This window comes from Podarcis vaucheri (assembly GCF_965113315.1).
Source record: "Podarcis vaucheri genome assembly, chromosome: 12".
Classification (NCBI taxonomy): Eukaryota; Metazoa; Chordata; class Lepidosauria; order Squamata; family Lacertidae; genus Podarcis; species Podarcis vaucheri.
The window spans coordinates 42,293,428-42,311,185 of NC_138750.1; the positions used below are offsets into that span (position 1 = coordinate 42,293,428).

The window sequence follows — 17,758 nt, forward strand, 5'->3', positions numbered from 1 at the left end:
GAGCCTGATCTCCTTTCTCTTTGCCTTTGTCCCAGTACAGCAACAACTTGAATATCCAGTCTTAAGATCATTTTAGTGATAGGAGGCTGAACTTCTTTTTTTAACAAAAGCAACTTCAGGGTTGTTAATAATTGTAGAATTACCTCCCACATCCATAATTCCAAATCCGGTTACTCAATAGACATTTGGTTGTTCAATGGGTGTATAAAGGCTGGGGATCTTGTTGCATAAGTCAGGGATTTAGGGTGCAATCCCGTGCATGCTTACATGCAATGGGAGTCTCATTGAATGCAGTGGGTCTCAATACTGAATAAATGTGCATAGGTTTGCTCTGTAAAAATGGAAGAGAAATTCTGCATTTCAGAATTCTGATGTGTTGTTCTGATTCAGCTGCATTCTAGGACAACGGAAGATTTGTGAGATGACATGGGGAAACCATTGTAAACAGTAAAATGAATATAATTTTAAAACCTTTATTTTGAATATATATATATAATTTTATTATATAATGTAATTATATATAATTAAATATATATAATATTTAATTCTTATGTCTCTCCCTCAGTAATGCATGACTTGTCTTTCAAGGAAAATGACTTTATGTCAATATCTGGTTCCAATTCAGCAGTTAAAAGGATTAAAATGTTTGCGCCAGCTCTTTCTGTGAACAAAAAATAATTGGTCAACTAGTTTATGTCAGAATAGAATCGGGTTGCACTCTGCATGGCACCTGTTTCTGATCACAAGTGATTTAGGTAAATGTCTATTAATATATTGGTGTGTTAAAAGCTGTAACTTGATTCATGAACACCACAGAGGCAGTTAAGCTAACTATGAATCACTAGAACGGAAACTTAAATATTCACATCAATATCATTCCACTGTTGTTGTCACTGAAGGAATGGTTCTTCAAGGACAGAGCTAAACTCTAGCTTGGTGACCACCAAAGGCACTCTTTGTAGGCTTATTGTGTTGATAAGTACTATAATACTGGGTGCTACATGTAACCCTAAGAATCATTGGCTATTAATTCATATATGGATTAGGATATCGTGAATGCCCTTTTCCCCATGGATTTCTTTTAATGGCAGGGCTGTGAGGGACATTCATCTGAGGCTGGGGACCTCAAGAGTAGGGGTGGGAAATGTCAGAGCAGCAATGGGTGGAGCTAAAACCTGAACTAGAGAGAGGCACCCCCTTTCTTTTTTGCCTGCTCTCTCTCCCACAGGAAGTATGAGCTGGCTGTTACATAATCTCTCCTCCATGCAAAAGTCAAAGAGGCTTGGGCATGCCTCCTGTTGTGTAAGAGCTATAGCAGGGGTCAGCAAACATTTTCAGCAGGGGGCCGGTCCACTGTCCCTCAGACCTTGTGGGGGGCCGGACTATATTTTGAAAAAAATATATGAATGAATTCCTATGCCCCACAAATAGCCCAGAGATGCATTTTAAATAAAAGGGCACATTCTACTCATGTAAAAACATGCTGATTCCCGGACCATCTGCAGGCTAGATTGATCCAGCCCCCAGGCATTAGTTTGCCTATCCATGAGCTAAAGGTTAGGGTTGGCATTGTGGGAAAAGAAGGTTCCTGTGCCTTTAACAGCAGGCAGAAATTCAGCAGGTAAAGTCTTCTGTAGTATGGAAATATAACTGTGGGGAAAGTTTCACCATGACTGTACTGTCTCATTATGTGTTATGTTATGCCCCCCTCATGGCAGCCATTTTGTGACTGGCACCCAGAAGACCCTCTCAAAATTAGAGATGTACCCACTGGTCCAAAAAGACTGGTGACTGCTGGCTTAGAAGCAAGTTTGTGTAGTGATTCATTTTACCTATGACTACTACCAATCTGAAGACTTTGGGGCTTTGATATCATGCCCAAACTAAAAAGGTTGCTCACTGCTGTATTACATTTCAGTCAGTGGAACTGTTAAGTAATTTCACGGTGCTTCCAATGCTTAATATTATTAATGGGTTGTTCAAATATTGCAAACAAGTAATTAGAGCAGGTGTTTTCTTTTTTAGCTTAACTTATTTTTAACAGAAATGATAAATCCTGCAGGGAATATGAGCTGGCATTTTGATGCCAACGTCATGCGGATGCTGTGGAAAAAAAATGCATGGATAAGGAGTACCCATCCCACGATAAAACTGAGGGACGATCCAAAACCATACATTTAAAGGACGTTTCATGCACATTGCTCCCACCAAAGAATCCTGGGGGTTGTATTTTGTTAAGGGTGGTGGGCACTGTAGTTGTGTGTGGATTGGCCCTGTGCACTGAATATGCATTGACTGAATGTTAATTAAGAGCCACTGTCTTAAATAGGCGGCAATGCTATTTAATTCACTTACTGTATTTAAAAAATATGAAACGCGAAATGCTTATGCATTTCAAATATATGCCACCCTTGCACCAACGGGTACCCCCAATTCCTAATAAAGATCTTTATTACTCGATCAGACTCCTAACGTTTGAGTACAGCTAGGTACGCACTGAACCACGTCCACGGGGTAACGTCGCAGACAGACGGACTGACCCGAGCAGAGGGTAAGACAGACACGCATGCGCAAAAGGCTTTATTTTCATTTTTCAAATTGTCGTCCTACGGCGACGCAGCGGCGCAGCCATAGAGCTCAGCGCCAAGCCACGCCCTCTCCCTCGCGCCTTGACGACGTGTGTCTTCCAACGTGCTGAAGGGAGGGAAGTAAACAAGGCCCGGCCTCCTCCCCCCCCCCGCGCGAGTGAGCGACAAGGCCTCCAGTACCTTCCAGGAGGCTCTGGGCCTAGGAGAGAGAGAGAGAGAGGAGGAGGGAACCCGCCCGGAGCTGTGGCGCAGAAGGAATTCCCGCTCCGGCGCGGCCTGAGGGGGAAGAGAGTGGGGGCCTCTGTGAGGCGCAAGGGCAGAGGGGCGGCAGTTGCAGGCCGGTGACGACAGGAGGGTGATGCCCGTGTTTATTTTTACTCTGGCGCCTCATCCTTTCTGGCTTCCTGCGAGGAGGAGGAGGGGCGGCGGCGGCGGCGGGCCCCGTGGTCGCTCCCTGGCCCGGCCCCTACGGCCTTCCCCGGGCTGCTGTTACGGCCGCCGCCGCCGCCTATAAAGAGCCGAGGATGCAGCTCTACAGCACCATCGTCACTCCCTACCCGGCGGCCGCAGCCACAGCAGCGGCGAGCAGCGCAGCGAGTGGGCCGACGGGCGTCGTCTTCAAGGTCTTGCCTTCGCCGGAGCCCTCGGGACAAGGTCCGGTGGGAGTCGAGAGCGACTCGGTTGGAGGAGGCGGAGGAGGAGTGACTTCGAGCGCCGTCGTCGGAGCGGGAGCAGCCGCCGCCATGCCCGCCTTCTCCTGCCTGGAGCTGCTGCCCCCGGCGGGGCCCGGCCAGAGGAAGCCGGCGCAGCACCAGCCGGCGCCGCAGTGCTACAGCCCCGGCGCGCAGATGATCCGCCGCAGGCCGTTGGAAAGGGTCGTGCCTATCCGGCTGGTGCCGCGCCCGGAGCCCGTCGTCGTGGCGGCCGAGCTGAGCCCGGCGGCGGCCGCGGCGCACGCCCACCAGTGGCTGCTGCTGGAAACCGGCGGCGGGGGCGATGCCAGCGCGGCCGTTGCCGCCGCCGCCCAGCCCGGCTTGCAGCAGGAGCCCAGCAACCACGGCCTCCGCTTCAGCGAGCATTGCCAGGCCATGCAGGCGGCGGCGGCGGCTGCTGCCGCCAGCGCCTACCCGGGCGTCTCCGTTGAGGCCCGTCCCGCCTGCCAGGCGCCCTCCGCCGCTGCCGGGGTCCTGGAGCCTGGCGGTTGCCGGCGGGAGGCCGAGCTGGAGGCCGCCGCCGAGGAGGAGAGCCCCTACCAGGTGCGCCCGACGGAGCGCTGCGAGAAGCTGGCGCTTTACCTGGCCGAGGTGGAGAAGCAGGACAAGTACCTTCGGCACAAGGACCGCTTCCGCTTCCACATCATCCCCGATGGCAACTGCTTGTACCGCGCCGTCTGCAAGGCCGTCAACGGGGACCAGCGGCTGCACGGCGAGCTCCGAGAGCAGACGGTGCACTACATCGCCGACCACCTGGACCACTTCAGCCCCATCATCGAGGGCGATGTGGGCGAGTTCCTCATCAACGCCGCCCAGGACGGCGCCTGGGCCGGCTACCCGGAGTTGCTGGCCATGGGACAGATGCTGAACGTCAACATCCACCTCACCACCGGCGGCCGGCCCGAGAGCCCCACCGTCTCCACCATGGTCCACTACCTGGGGCCCGAGGACCCCAGCCGGCGCAGCATCTGGCTGAGCTGGCTTAGCAACGGGCATTACGACGCTGTGCTCGATCGCCAGTGCCCCAATCCGGAGTATGAGGAATGGTGCCGGCAGACTCAGGTGCAGCGCAGGAGGGACGAGGAGCTGGCCAAATCCATGGCCGTATCTCTGTCAAAGATGTACATTGAGCAGAATGCCTGCTCCTGAGATGGGCACAGCATCAGTTGCCTGCTGTCCTGGTGCCTTATCGTTCTCCATCCAGCAATCGTGCCCTAAGCTGAGCAAGAACGTGAAGGGGAACAAACCTAGACTGAGATTTGCAATGAGTGCTTTGTGTATATACCTTCAGATCCTGGTTATTTACCATTCTGTTCTTTTGTATATGTTTGTTCTATTTCCAGTACACACTTTCTTTTCTATAAGGGTTGGTTTTTTTTCCTTTTTGCACAACATTTTTTAACCTGTTACCTCTGACTTACCGCCAAAAATAAGTTAGTAAGAGGTTTGTTAGAGTTTCTGTGCTAATACGGCTTATGGTTTAACAGTAGTTTTATGCTGCATTTTGAAACCTACACACATTCTAACAAAGGGGGGGGGATGTGTGTTAGTTCACTGACTTCCCACTCTTCCTCATTAAATGAAAGCAAAGAACATTCAGCTGCTTAAAACAACAGCAGCAGCAGCAACAACAACAACAACATGCAGTTAACTTTTAAGTCGCAAGTTTTAAAGTGAATTGACCACTCTGCAGAGCAGGATTTTTTCAGACAATTGGAACATGGCTTTTTCAAGAATGATACAGAGAGCAATTGTGACTCTTCTGTGTTCAGTTGTTGACTAGTGTAAGCTGGCTTTTCATTTTATTGCCTGGTTAGTGCCATCTTTTTTCTTTTTAGTATTACCTGGTTTAGAATGTTAAGACATGGCTAAATCACTCCATAAGAATGGCCTTGATTTGTGGTCTTGTTCTTTTAATGAATTTACATGCTTGCTGCCTGCCTTCTGACAGTGCACCAGCAGGCTTATTTTATCACATTCTGTTCTTTAGACGTTTTCTAATCATTAATAATGGGTTTACTCTGGTATTATGTAAAAATGTATTTATACTAAGTTTGTATGGTTTGCTGGGTCAAACATTCAAGGTAAAAGCTACCCTCTTTAATTTCCAATTAAAATGAAATAGCTAGATATATTTATTCAGTAATGGAGTTTGTACTTTTTTATTGTGTGACTTGAATTTATACTGTATTTGTATAATAGGAATATTCTTAGCTATTCTGGAATAAATGTATAGTTTTGCTTGGATTTACATTTGGATTTATGTCAGTGAGTAACATTTGCAAATCAGGGTGGGGTGGAGTAAAAATGTGTGCCCTTTCAAAATTGAGATTGGTGGCTGGGCTGCACAAGAGGATAAGAAAGCCCTTTCCTCTCTGTGAAGAATGTCTCCCTTGCTACTAAACTTGCTTCTCAAAAGGTTTGGAAGCAAGATCATGCTTTACTTACGGTCATTATGGTGCCATGGGAAGGGGGAGATGGAAGAGGGAGGGGGAGAAGCTACAATTAGTAGTTAATTTGTAGGATAATTGTCCAACTTCAAGCATTGAGAGCTGGCAGTGGTTTTATAATTTGGAAGAACTCCCACCTTTACAAATTTTCTGGCTGCAACTCCTTTAACAAATTTTAAATCTAACATTTCATTGATAAAGCTCATGAACTGATATTTCGTGAGCATTTGCTTAAATGTGGTCAGGAGATGTCACCAGGAGATTTTTCTTCTCAGGCTTCCATTCCCCTGCGCCTCTGAGCTGGTACCTTTTTTTCTGCTTTGCCCGTTGCCACTTTCTGCACCATCTTTCCTTACCATCTTTCATTTTGTTTCTCTTTGTTCTTGTGCTTCTTTCTTTGCATTTATGGTACATACAAACAATGGGGGGGAACCCACCTCAAACTGAGCCCCTTTTTAAGAGTATTAATTGAAATGTTAATACTTGATCATATATTAGTATTGTATGTAAATTGACAAACATTAATAAATGTTTTGTACTAGCCCTTTGAGGGATGGCAGGAAATGGTCAGAAAGCTTCATCCTGCCTGTAACTGTCAGGTACGGTTCTCTGCGAGGTGTAGAGGCAGAACAGAGCATTATTTAGAGGCCTGCCTATGTTTCCATACCAATAAAAGCTTTCCCTTCTCTGTTGACAGCATAGAAATGCAGGCTGCAAATCTTTTAGCAAGCCAGTAGCTTTTGTGGGCTTACTTAGAAGGCTGACTTACAACTTTCCTCCATGCATTTGTTTAACCCTTCTTCAACATTATCTGTGTTAGAGAGGGCATTACCATTCCATTAATTAACGAGTGGCACAAGAATAAGTACTCTGGTTGTCCTGAATCTTTTTGGCTATTTGATTGAGGTATTTATCATATTTCCCCTATGCTTCTGATTCTTTGAAAATGGCATCCATCACTAATAAGTTAAGACAATGATTACTTCGAGAAAATTAAATACAACCTTCGAACAACAATATTTAGCACTTGCATAGGTACAAAAGGGGCATATAAATGTAAGAAAAGAAAAAAAGATTGTATTTCAAGTGTGTATGCCATGTTTAGTTGATCATTAGAGCGAAGGTAAAAAAAAGTGTGACCCACCAGATGTTAGACTATCAGTCCCAGCCAACATGGCCAGTGGTCAGGGATGATGAAGGTTGTAGTTCAGTAACATCTGGAAAGCTCTAGATTTCTCAGGCTTGATTGTGAGACATAATCACTCATTTTGTCCCTTTCCTCTCATGCATCATTTAAGAACAAAGTATGCTTCCCTCCCACCTTCAAAACTATATGTAGGCTTCATTGGTTAATACTCACACAGTTAAATCAAGATTTCTTTTAACTATGTGGCAGTCCTTTTTCAAATCAAATATTCATATGCTGGAAGCATTGGCATGTCACTTTGAGCCATAAAGTTTAACCATGATTTAAAGGTGAACATGCAGTGTGCTAGTGAGTAGGGCACTAAAACTCGCAGCCACTTTGCTTGTCTGTTGTTCCTGTCATACTGTTGGGAGCCAGGCCATAGTTTGACTTAGCCAGCAACATCTGAACTCAAGTTTGTGGTTTATTTCTGCCATGAAAGACCTTGGTTACAATATGTGGCTTCCTTAGACAAACCACGAACCTGGATTTAATGCTAAGCCAAACCATGGCTTGTGGCAGGAGAAAAGCAAAACACCCTTGGTTTTCAACCCAAGTGTGTGCTTACCTTTGAATCACCATTAACTGCTTTAAAGTGACATGAACCAGTATGGGAAAGCCTGGTGTAAAAATGCTAACCATCAGATGAACTTGCTTTTTTCTGAAGTGGTAGCTTCCAGTTTTCCCACATACTGGCTCTTCCATAAGCAGAATGTGACAGATAACCTTAGGCAGCACAGCTGGGGCAATACTAATTAATTGTATGCAGTCTGGTCTTAGTCTGCTTTACTCCAAGCTGGTCTCATCCAGTTTAGTGAGACTTGCTCTTGAAATATTTTGTGGCAGTGGTACGGACGATGTATTCTTGAAGCACACAGCTATAGTAAGTAGCCACTGTCTCTTCCATCTGCTTAGGCACTAGAGACCCTTTGAATGAATGGAGAATCAAATATGGTAACATGTTTTCATGCAATGCAATGCATATCACCAAACAGACATTTTTCTAGTCCAGCTGGTGTTGATATGTGCACATGTGCATGGGAATGTTTTATTTTGTATGCTGAAATTATAGAGGGGTTTTTAATTGTCATTCTCATGAAAGAAAGAGACAATGGAACTACAATTTTTTTTTTTTACCTGCACATTATTGCAAGGTTTTTCCATTGGGCAGATGCCATGCTATTCATTGATTAATGAGAAAATTCCAACTGCAGAGCCAGGTATAAATTATGTCGGAAGTAGGTCAAGGCAGGAACATACTTTGCAACAAACACAGCCATCCTGTTGGCTCACTTGGAGAACTGAACAAACAGCCTTTCCAGTCCCATCCCTCCCCATCGGTGAAAAGCTTTGGAAGTTCCAAGTAACCTGTTCTGGCTTGTTTCGGGAACTTCATCAACTGCAAATTCCTTAGGGTCTTTCCAGATAATGAAATGAAAGCTTGCAAAACACGCATTTTGTTTTTACTTGTATCTCTTCATTCATTTTTTAGTCTGGGTGCTGAAGAGGCCAACCTGGTATTTTGGTGTGCCAAGCATGGTTTTATAGGTGTGTAGGTGCCAGAATCGGCAGTTTGAAACATTTGGCTGCAATGTTTTGGTAAGCAAAGCTGAAAATGCCTATGCAAGTGGTGGTATTTATTTTTAAATCCTTCAGATTAAAAAAACCAATTCAGTCAACAACAGTAGTTAGAATTCATAGTAAACAACTAGGACATAAAGGGAATTCACATTTCAACTTGTGAATATCAAAGTAGTGCAGATAAGCAATTTCATCTTCACCGTCTTCTCCAGATAAAGGGTATGCTGCTGCAAGTGTGTGCTCATTAGAGCAACTGTCATGGAGTTCTAGCCAATGTTAGTTTATATACTGCACAGTCCCATTGAAATGAATGGACGACATGGGCTTGAATCTTAGCTCCATTTAATAGGGTTTCTGTTTTTGTTCCTGTTTATTATTTTGCTTTCAGGTAGTCATGGTTAGAATTGCACTGTAACTTAGGCCCATGATTTTAAATGGGTCTAATCTAAGTCAACCTTAGCTTAGATCCAACCCATGATTTTCCTAGTCGTGGTACAGAAATGTACAAGAGAGTTTTAACTGTAGAACATTTACACCAGTTGATATGGTAAAGCTGTGTAGAATGCAGTTAACACTTGAAGAGTTCTAATACTGCTTTGGAGCTGGTTGTATTGTTAAATGTGCAGTCTACGTGCCATCCTGCACATCATGTAATCCCGACACTTAATTCTAGGGATCTTTTGGCACTGAGACTAGGACACCAGAATTTGACACTCCCAACAGTTAACACAGATCACAGAGATAAGTCAGAAGTCAATGTTGTTATATCAAAAGGGAATTAGCTTACTGGTATATACTAAAATATTCAATAAACAGTGTGTTGATACTAGTCTGAACTTAGGAAAGTTAAAAACTTATAAGAGTTATTCTGATCAGCATTCCTAGGAATGCACAAAAAACCTAGGATGTGGTCAGGGGAAAGGGGATGGGAGGAGTGGGAGAGATTTGACAGAAAGGCTGGAAAAGGTATCAGAAAGGAAAAATGGGCACTGCATCAAGAGCTGGTGGTTTGTAGAAACACGGGGAGGTTGTATAAAGATAAAATACTGAACAAAAAATGAAATTTGCATTTGTTTCTCTCCCTTTTTCCACTTGCACTGCCCACTACTGCCATGTAGTTCTAGAAAGGCTGCCCAGAAGAGAATTCAGACTTTGGGCTAAAAAAGGGTTCCCCATCCATGAATGTGGCCATAGCACTTCATAGCCAGTGTTGCATCCTCACTAAGAACATCTAACAAGTTTAGTCCACCCATTCCCACACTCTGAAGTCTGGACTTTTGTTTCAACTTCTTAATCATAACTCCTTTTGTATACTTTAGCAGTGTGTCACGGTGCCCTAGCTAGCTACAGCATGGACCACTCACAGACTTATCTTTAATTTTTATGCAGTTTGACCTATGTCACAGAATTGTTTCCCATTGCCTGTCACTTCCATAGTTCCTTTTCCTGACATATTAAACTTCCAGTGGTAGTATACTAGCAAATAAAAACATCACTCATCTGAAATCACCCGGATGTGTTTGTGGTGACACGCAGTAGTCAATATATCACTTGCTCTAATGTAATAATGTCTGCTTCATCGTGTGTGGTTTTAAGGTCTCACTCGAGATACAGTACTGCATTGGACCTGACATGGCTAGTCTGAATTTCCAGTTTTCACAAGCATATCTTCAATGCTTTTTCCCTTGACATACCGTACAAATTCTGAACATAATATTCTGACCCGTTTGCTTTTTGTTCTCAATATTTGTTTACACAACTCATTCTATTGTAACAGAACCTGTTCCGAAAGTTTGAGGTATATTGACGTTGTCATACTTGCCGTCCTAATATGAACCACACTCTTAAATTACATTCCTGCGGTGCAGGTGGGTGGGGCTAACAGATGGACAAAAAAAGCAGTGGCAAAAAGATTATATTGCAAGGCTTTAAGGACAAATGCCCACCACTGACTTCTCACTGATCTGAATATCTCACTGCCCTTTCCACATTTGAACTCATGGCTTATAATTATCAATGTTGTATAGATGCCAATTGGGCATATGAATTGCTTATGTTAATCTATATGTTTAAGATAGACCGGATAGAATAGCCTTACTGTTAAATCAGCTAGCAATGGTTTTACACCTTACTTTTCTGTTATAGTTGCAAAATTAAAAAGGGTTAAAAACAGACACTATTGTTCACAAGCTTGCAGATTACATATTCCATACTTTTACACACTTGCCTCTTTCCCCAGCAACTGCTCCCTCTGAAAGCCAATGGAGAGTCCATAATATAACACAACCATTGATCACTATTACTTCTGGAGTATCCACAACTCTTGATAATATTTCACTTCTAAGCATGTTTTTGAGCACAAACTCTCCTCCCACCATGCACATATTCAACACGGATGTCGAAACAGGAGCTCACTATGTCGTTTTGAAGGTATTCTACAATCAGATGTGAGATGTGTGTTGCAAACATGTATTGAACTCTTAGCTTCTCCATCATATCTTACACAAGATGGGCTTCCCTTCCTAAGCTGGCTGGAAAGAGAAAGGCTAAGGCCCCAGCATTACAAAGTAAGCTGGTCTGACATTCCATCTGATTCCATGGCCATATTGTATTAAATGTTTCAATTATCTGACTGAATGGCATTCCACAAACCTGGCTAATGCCTCATTGCATGCTTCTTGTTCTTGGAAGTGCCTGAGTAAACCTTTTTCTTGCCACCGTCACGATGTAGACAGTAGTGTATCTAAAGTCCTTTCCTGCAGCTGCAGACTATGTTAACATACAACTGTGTGGAGATGTGGAAGATGCTCTCCCATATGCTCAACATAACTAAACAACACGATCAGTAGCTTTATCAGAAGCCAGTCATGGCTTTCAGTAGTTCACTTTCCTAGGAATAATGCAATGTTAGAGCTATTGACTATCTTAAATGATGATGATGATGATGATGATGATGATGATGATTTATTTATACCCTGCCCATCTGGCTGGGTTTCCCCAGCCACTCTGGGTGGCTTCCAACAAGATATTAAAATACAATAGTCCTTCAGATATTAAAAGCTTCCCTAAACAGGGCTGCCTTCAGATGTCTTCTAAAAGGCTGGTTGTTGTTTTTCCCTTTGACATCTGGTGGGAGGGTGTTTCACAGGGTGGGTGCCACTACCGAGAAGGCCCTCTGCCTGGTTCTCTGTAACTTCGCTTCTTGCAGAGAGGGAACTTCCTCGGCGCTAGACCTTACATCACAATAACTTCCTGTGCTGTGATTTGCAAGGCTCACATGTTCTGTGGAAATTGCTTGTCAGACAGCACATAGGGAACTGTGAAATGCTGTTCATAGGACTTCCTATTGACCAATGTCAGTACACAGACCACCAGCTCTTGACAGAAGCATCAATGGCCTGAATTAACAGTTGGGACAGCCCCTGCCCTACCCTTCCTTCAGGCTGCTTAAGACCAGCATGCCCTCATGGAAGACAGAAGCGCCCCCAGCTGGCATGAGAGTAAAAAAGGGTAAAGATAAAGGACCCTTGGATGGTTAAGTCCTGTCAAAGGTGACTATTGGGTGCAGTGCTCGTCTTGCTTTTCAGGCTGAGGGAGCTGGCGTTTGTCTGCAGACAGCTTGACGGGTCATGTGGCCACCATGACTAAACAGCTTCTGGTGCAAGAGGACACCATGACGGAAGCCAGAGCACATGGAAATGCTGTTACTTTCCTGCTGCAGCGGTACCTATTTATCTACTTGCACTGGCGTGCTTTCGAACTTCTAGTTGGCAGAAGCTGGGACAGAACAACGGGCGCTCACTCCGTCACGCGGATTTGAACCGCTGATCTTCTGATCAGCAAGCCCAAGAGGCTCAGTGATTTACACCACTGCACCACCCGCTCCCAGCTGGCATGAGAGTACTGTCAGCCTTCTATATAATTATTTGTTTTAGTGTTTTGAAATTTCAAACCACCTTGGGTGCCATGGCAGTAAGGTGGTACATAAATTCATTAAATGAATGAATGAATGTTCCAACACAACCAATAAATGACATTAATATATGCATCCCTCCAAAGCATAGGCAATATTTTCAAATTCAGATTTACACCTGTGACATCTGTACAGTAATTATGCACAACTACTGATCATAAATATGGCATAGATTTGACCCTCTGTGCAATGTTTCACCTCATGCTCTGAGGTGGTTTTGTGATCCACTGGAAGCATGTCTGTCAGAGGAGGTATGCCACCTTTGTAAATAGCTGCAGTTTCTGTCTTTCTTGACTGAGTAATCTGGGGTTAAAGCCATAGCACTCTGGAGTTGAGGGATCATTAATTATTGACTCCATGAAGGGGAAATGTTATGTCTTGAGCTCATTGTAGTGATATAAATTGATGGGCAAGAACTTTAAGGATATACACTGCTTGCCTAGTGTTGTCTTTTCCCATGGGAGTTGTAGGACCTGAATAATTGAGGTGGATGGGAAAGTTTAACCATTTTATTGCTGGAGTTCTCATCAGGAACTATTGTTAATTGCACAAATTACAATAAAATTATTGATCTGCTTGATATTCTTGTGATTTACTAATTAATTAAATAGAGCAGCTATATTTCCTGAGCATTTTAAGGTTTCTCAGCTACTGAAATGTTTGCACCAAATATTTCAAATTGGCCAAAGATTACCAAGTAGCATTGTTTGGTTTCAGCATCTACACCTAAAGGGGATATAAAAACAATGAAAACATGTCTGCCACACCAAAATCCAGAATTTGGCTATGTGTCTTTGAGTTCACACATACTGTGATGGAGTATTGCACTTTCCCCACCTCTTACGGCTCAACTGGATGTTAATTATTTGATCGCTACTAGCATTTCCACATTTAAATTGCAGCTGTGTCTGCGAAATCAAGACTGGGACCATGGGGAGGGGACTTAATAATTTCTCCCCATGCTGCATTCCTGATTAAAAAAGCTCCCCTTGCCCCAAAGAGCACTGAGCCCAGCAACATTCATTCTCGTGTACAAAGAATTACATCTTGAGACTGTGATCTTATGCATGCTTGCTTGGAAGCAGACCTCTCTGAAATCTGCGAGACTTTGTAAGCATGGAAAGTTAAGTCAACTGGGATTTTGAAAAGAGCATGGTGGGGACCAAGTTTCATAAGCTTCCAACTAATAATAATAATAATATTATTTTTTTTTTATATCCCACCCTCCCCAGCTGAAGCCGGGCTCAGAGCGGCTAACATCAAACGTATAACAAATTAACATAAAATCAGACAATCAATTAAAATACATCCTCAAATCAGATCAGGATCAGAATAAAATCCAATCAGATGGCAACCCGCAGATTAGGGTTGGGGACCTTAAATGCTCACCAGGCCCAACTGTTTGTGCTGAACTTATATGGGCCTGTGAGAAAAATTGGGAGGCCACTTTCATGCAAGTTCTTATGAAAGGGGAGAGGGAGTCAGACTGAACCCCGACCAAAGGCCTGGCAGAACAGCTCCATCTTGCAGGCCCTGCAAACAAACATCATTTTGCCATATTACAGAATGAGCTGATTTCTTTACAGCTCTGCCTAAAGAATCACAGATAACGTGATGAGCCATGTCATCAGGATGTTTAGCTGAACCAAGCCCTATAAAGTTATGTCATCATCTTACGTAATTTGGAGGTGGAGTCAGGGGATGTTTTTTAACCATAAATGTGAATGAAAAAGCAGGTCCACTGTCAAAAAAACCCGCATGATAAAACACCAAGTGTTCTACAGTGTAAGAGAGAGATGCCGAGATAGGACGGTATCAAGTGTTCAAAAATCAAAGAATGTCCCAAGTTAAAACGGGGGCTCCTCATTCAATGTTCGGCTGCCCATTGCTGTCACTGAATTACCAACAGGGAAAGGAAGGCCTGTAAATCCCATTCTTCCTGCTGCTGCTGGAATAGCCATTAATCCTGCTATAACCTGCCGCCAAACATGACTCAATACAAATTCCTCTGGATCCTCTCCTCCTTCCATGCATCTGGTAAAAATCTGTGCCTTCAATTTACTTTTGGTGTGGAAGTCCATATGCAAATTGACAAGAATAACATCAACACAAGGAATTTAATCATTTGATTTAATTTATTATATGCCACATTGGCTCAGGCTGGTTTGCAATATTTATAACACTTCCTTCTTCCTTTCCTTTCTCCTCACCATTGTAGATATGTAGACAAATAGAAACTGAAAGACGGGGCTCCTCTGTCAGACGACTCAGCTACATGTGTAAAGATAAAGTGCTTTATATGCGTTATAACACCATGACACGAGATGACGCTGTGGAGTTCCATTTTTCACCAGTGGAACTTCCTTGTATGACGTTTACAACGTGTTTAACTGAACCACTTGGATGTGTCAAGATTCAGCCAGAGTAACATATGGAGGTGCTTTATAATACAATCCTACTCCTAGGAAAGTGGGGATAGGATTGCAGGCTTACACCTTTTGTCCATATAGCCCAGTATGGTCTCCACTTATAGGCAGCAGCTCTCCAGTGTCTCAGCAGAGAAAGGTCTTCCCATCATCTGCGGCCTGTAAACTGGAGGTGCCAAAGACTTGACTCTTGGAAATTTTGCGTGCAAGGTATGTGCTCTACCACTGAGCTATTATCTCTTCCCCTAAACAATGCTCCCTGCCTGCTACCTGGGATGGAGCCCTCTGCCACTCTAGAGGGGCTGGGCCAACGGCCCCAATAGTGTCCTAGTTGTTGCCTCAACAGAACCACAGATAAGGCTAGAAGGGAACAAGGTGGCAGGGAGGTGAGCATCTCCCTTGCCATGGTGATGAGGACACTTCCTCCATTGCCTGGAGGCGTCAGTGGGTGGAGTCCTGTCAAGCCTGTCAGGTCTTGTTGACCAGGACGTCAGGCACCAGCAAGCAAGGATTACCTCTCCAGTCACCCACAGAGAGTGGGAGAGGAGAGGACAAAGGTCTGGGATGATTTAACTCTCTCGCAACTGAGGTTGGAAGGGAGAATGAGCCACAAGGGTTGGGCAATCTGCTTTTTGCCCATCACAAAAAAACATTAATCCCATTAAAATCTCTGGTGAATATTTATGACCCCATCTACCTAGTCCTAACCCATAATAGTTGCATGGACTTGCAACTATAGCAGGAACCATGCACAACAAAGGTATGCTGGCCCTATTCTCGACAAGAAAATATTTACCAATTAAAATGTGGTTCTGTAATGAAGCCGTTCATTAGAACTGAAATAACAAAACAGCAGTTGATGTTCTAGCAAGCCAGGTATGATTGTGTTTCCACAAAAGCGAGTGTCTTCCTTTATCTTCTTAACAGAAGCTTTTCTCTTTGGAGAATAGTGGGACATCTTCATAAAAATCACATAGAGCTGGTTTATCTAACTTGAAAGAATAACTGTCATTTCCTTTTCTTAGTCTGGGTGATCAAAAGGAGACTAATTTTCAAAGGGAGATAGGAGTTTTCAGAGTAAACTCTCCTTGAGGCTGAAGCTTCTGCCTCATTGTTTGTTTATTTCATTGGCAACTATGATCTCACACACAGTAATCTTTCTCTCTGTATAAATAACTGACAACTTGCTGCCCTTTATTTTTATGCTGGACTCCCAAACTGAGGTTGATGCCGTTAGATAAAGCGAGGGGCTGCTTCAGGCAGTATTAGGTTATATTTTGGGGGGAGGAGGGGGAATCATTCAAGAGTGGCAGACTGTAAGTTATTCAGTATCAATATATTTTTACAATGTGCAAAAGTGCAGAAGAGTCATCTGAATTTTTTACCTCAGTATGCCTTGGGCTAGCTTTGAACCACTTTGTGATGGATGCCCTGGCTTTGCAGATTAACTTTATAGTGCTGAGAGCTTTACCCTGAGCCTCACCTCTTATTATCAGATAGTGCTCATTCATTTTCTAATTTTCAGCCCAATATAAAGGACATCCAGTAGCAACCCTCAGTAGTCATTTGTCTGGCTCAAGGATGGGGGATGTGTGGCCCTCCCATCATCCTCAGCAACCATGACCAATAGCCAGGGATGGTGGGAATTGCAGTCCAGAAACACCTGAAGACACGCTCCCCATGTCTGGCCTATCCCACTCAGAGCTGACAGACATCAGATCAACACTGTATGGGAAATTCATATGTCTAGCTGTTAACAGTGTGTGTGTCATTTTTCCCTTCCCACACACAGTTTGACCCTATGTGACGTGTTGTTATTTGCCAGCTCACCGGTTTTGACACTCTCATCTTTAGTGTAATTACTATTGTTGTAAACAACTGAAACGGACCTATTTATTGGGCCTGCAGGTTTGTGCAGGCCCCAGGCACAAACTCCTTTGCTTAAAACAAAAAGAAAAGAAAAGGTGCTGTTCGCCTTGTATTGCTATCATTATGAGACGCTTTTAAACATCTTACAATAAATGCCCTTCAAGTGTCTGATATTTGATCCTGAGTTAACCCAAAACTGCTTGGGAGCTCTTCCCCTTTCAATTTGAATTCTCAGCACATTATTTCCCTCAGTTCCTTGTGAAAAGGGATTGATGGTTAATCTGATCTGAAAATTGTAGCTCTGTGAGGAGAATAGGGAGTCTCTTAACAAATCTCAGCACCCTTAACTACACTTCCCAGAATTCTTTGGGGAAGCCATGACTACTTAAAGTGGTATAATATTTCTTTAATGGCCCTTGAGTTGGCTATCCTGCCTTTGTTTGAAGACCTCTGGCAAGGGGAAGCCCACCACCCCTTTACATAGTTAGTTCTATCGTTCAATTCCTCTTACAATCAAGAATTTTCTCCTCATGTTTTACTTACTGTAACATAAATTTGCTAGATCTAGTTCTAAACTAGATCTTTAAAAAGCTCTATAATTGACTTCCAAGGAGAGAAACAAACAAGCTCTTATTTTATTTTCAGAAAAAGCCCAGACCTGAACTGCATGTGGCTTTCAATTTCAAACCATTGTTCTCATGATGGAAGATGGAACAAAAAATCACATTTTACGTACTCCAAGAGTGGTTGCTGCATACAAAACAGTCTTCTAATCATCAGCAGTGCTGAGAAAGGAACCATTATATGTGCAGTATTAATCCAGTATTGGTAAGTTCACCCACTTGCATAATGTGCTGTGCACTCCTTTCAAGACATCTGTTTAAAGGTTATCTAACTCATTATCATCACATCTAGGAATGGCATTGATAAAACATGTGTTTTTCCCTTGTAGAAGAAATGTGGTGGGGGACA

General features: G+C 43.6%; 2 protein-coding genes across 2 annotated transcripts in view; both read left to right on the plus strand.

The window, feature by feature from the left end:
* LOC309515652 (uncharacterized protein) overlaps positions 1-17,758 on the plus strand; it is an 84,933-nt gene that overhangs the window by 22,874 nt on the left and 44,301 nt on the right. The window contains exon 5 of the mRNA XM_082193668.1: positions 17,432-17,614. Within this exon, the coding sequence (XP_082049794.1) occupies positions 17,432-17,614 (183 nt within the window). The remainder of the gene's footprint in view (positions 1-17,431; positions 17,615-17,758) is intronic.
* On the plus strand, positions 3,007-5,552 carry OTUD1 (OTU deubiquitinase 1). The gene has a single exon (XM_082193659.1). The coding sequence runs from the start codon at positions 3,113-3,115 to the stop codon at positions 4,448-4,450; it is 1,338 nt and encodes a 445-aa protein (XP_082049785.1). The 5' UTR covers positions 3,007-3,112; the 3' UTR covers positions 4,451-5,552.

What these genes read in the sequence shown, in the direction of transcription:
- OTUD1 (XM_082193659.1), top strand. Translation starts at nt 3,113, where the DNA reads ATGCAGCTCTACAGCACCATCGTCACTCCCTACCCGGCGGCCGCAGCC.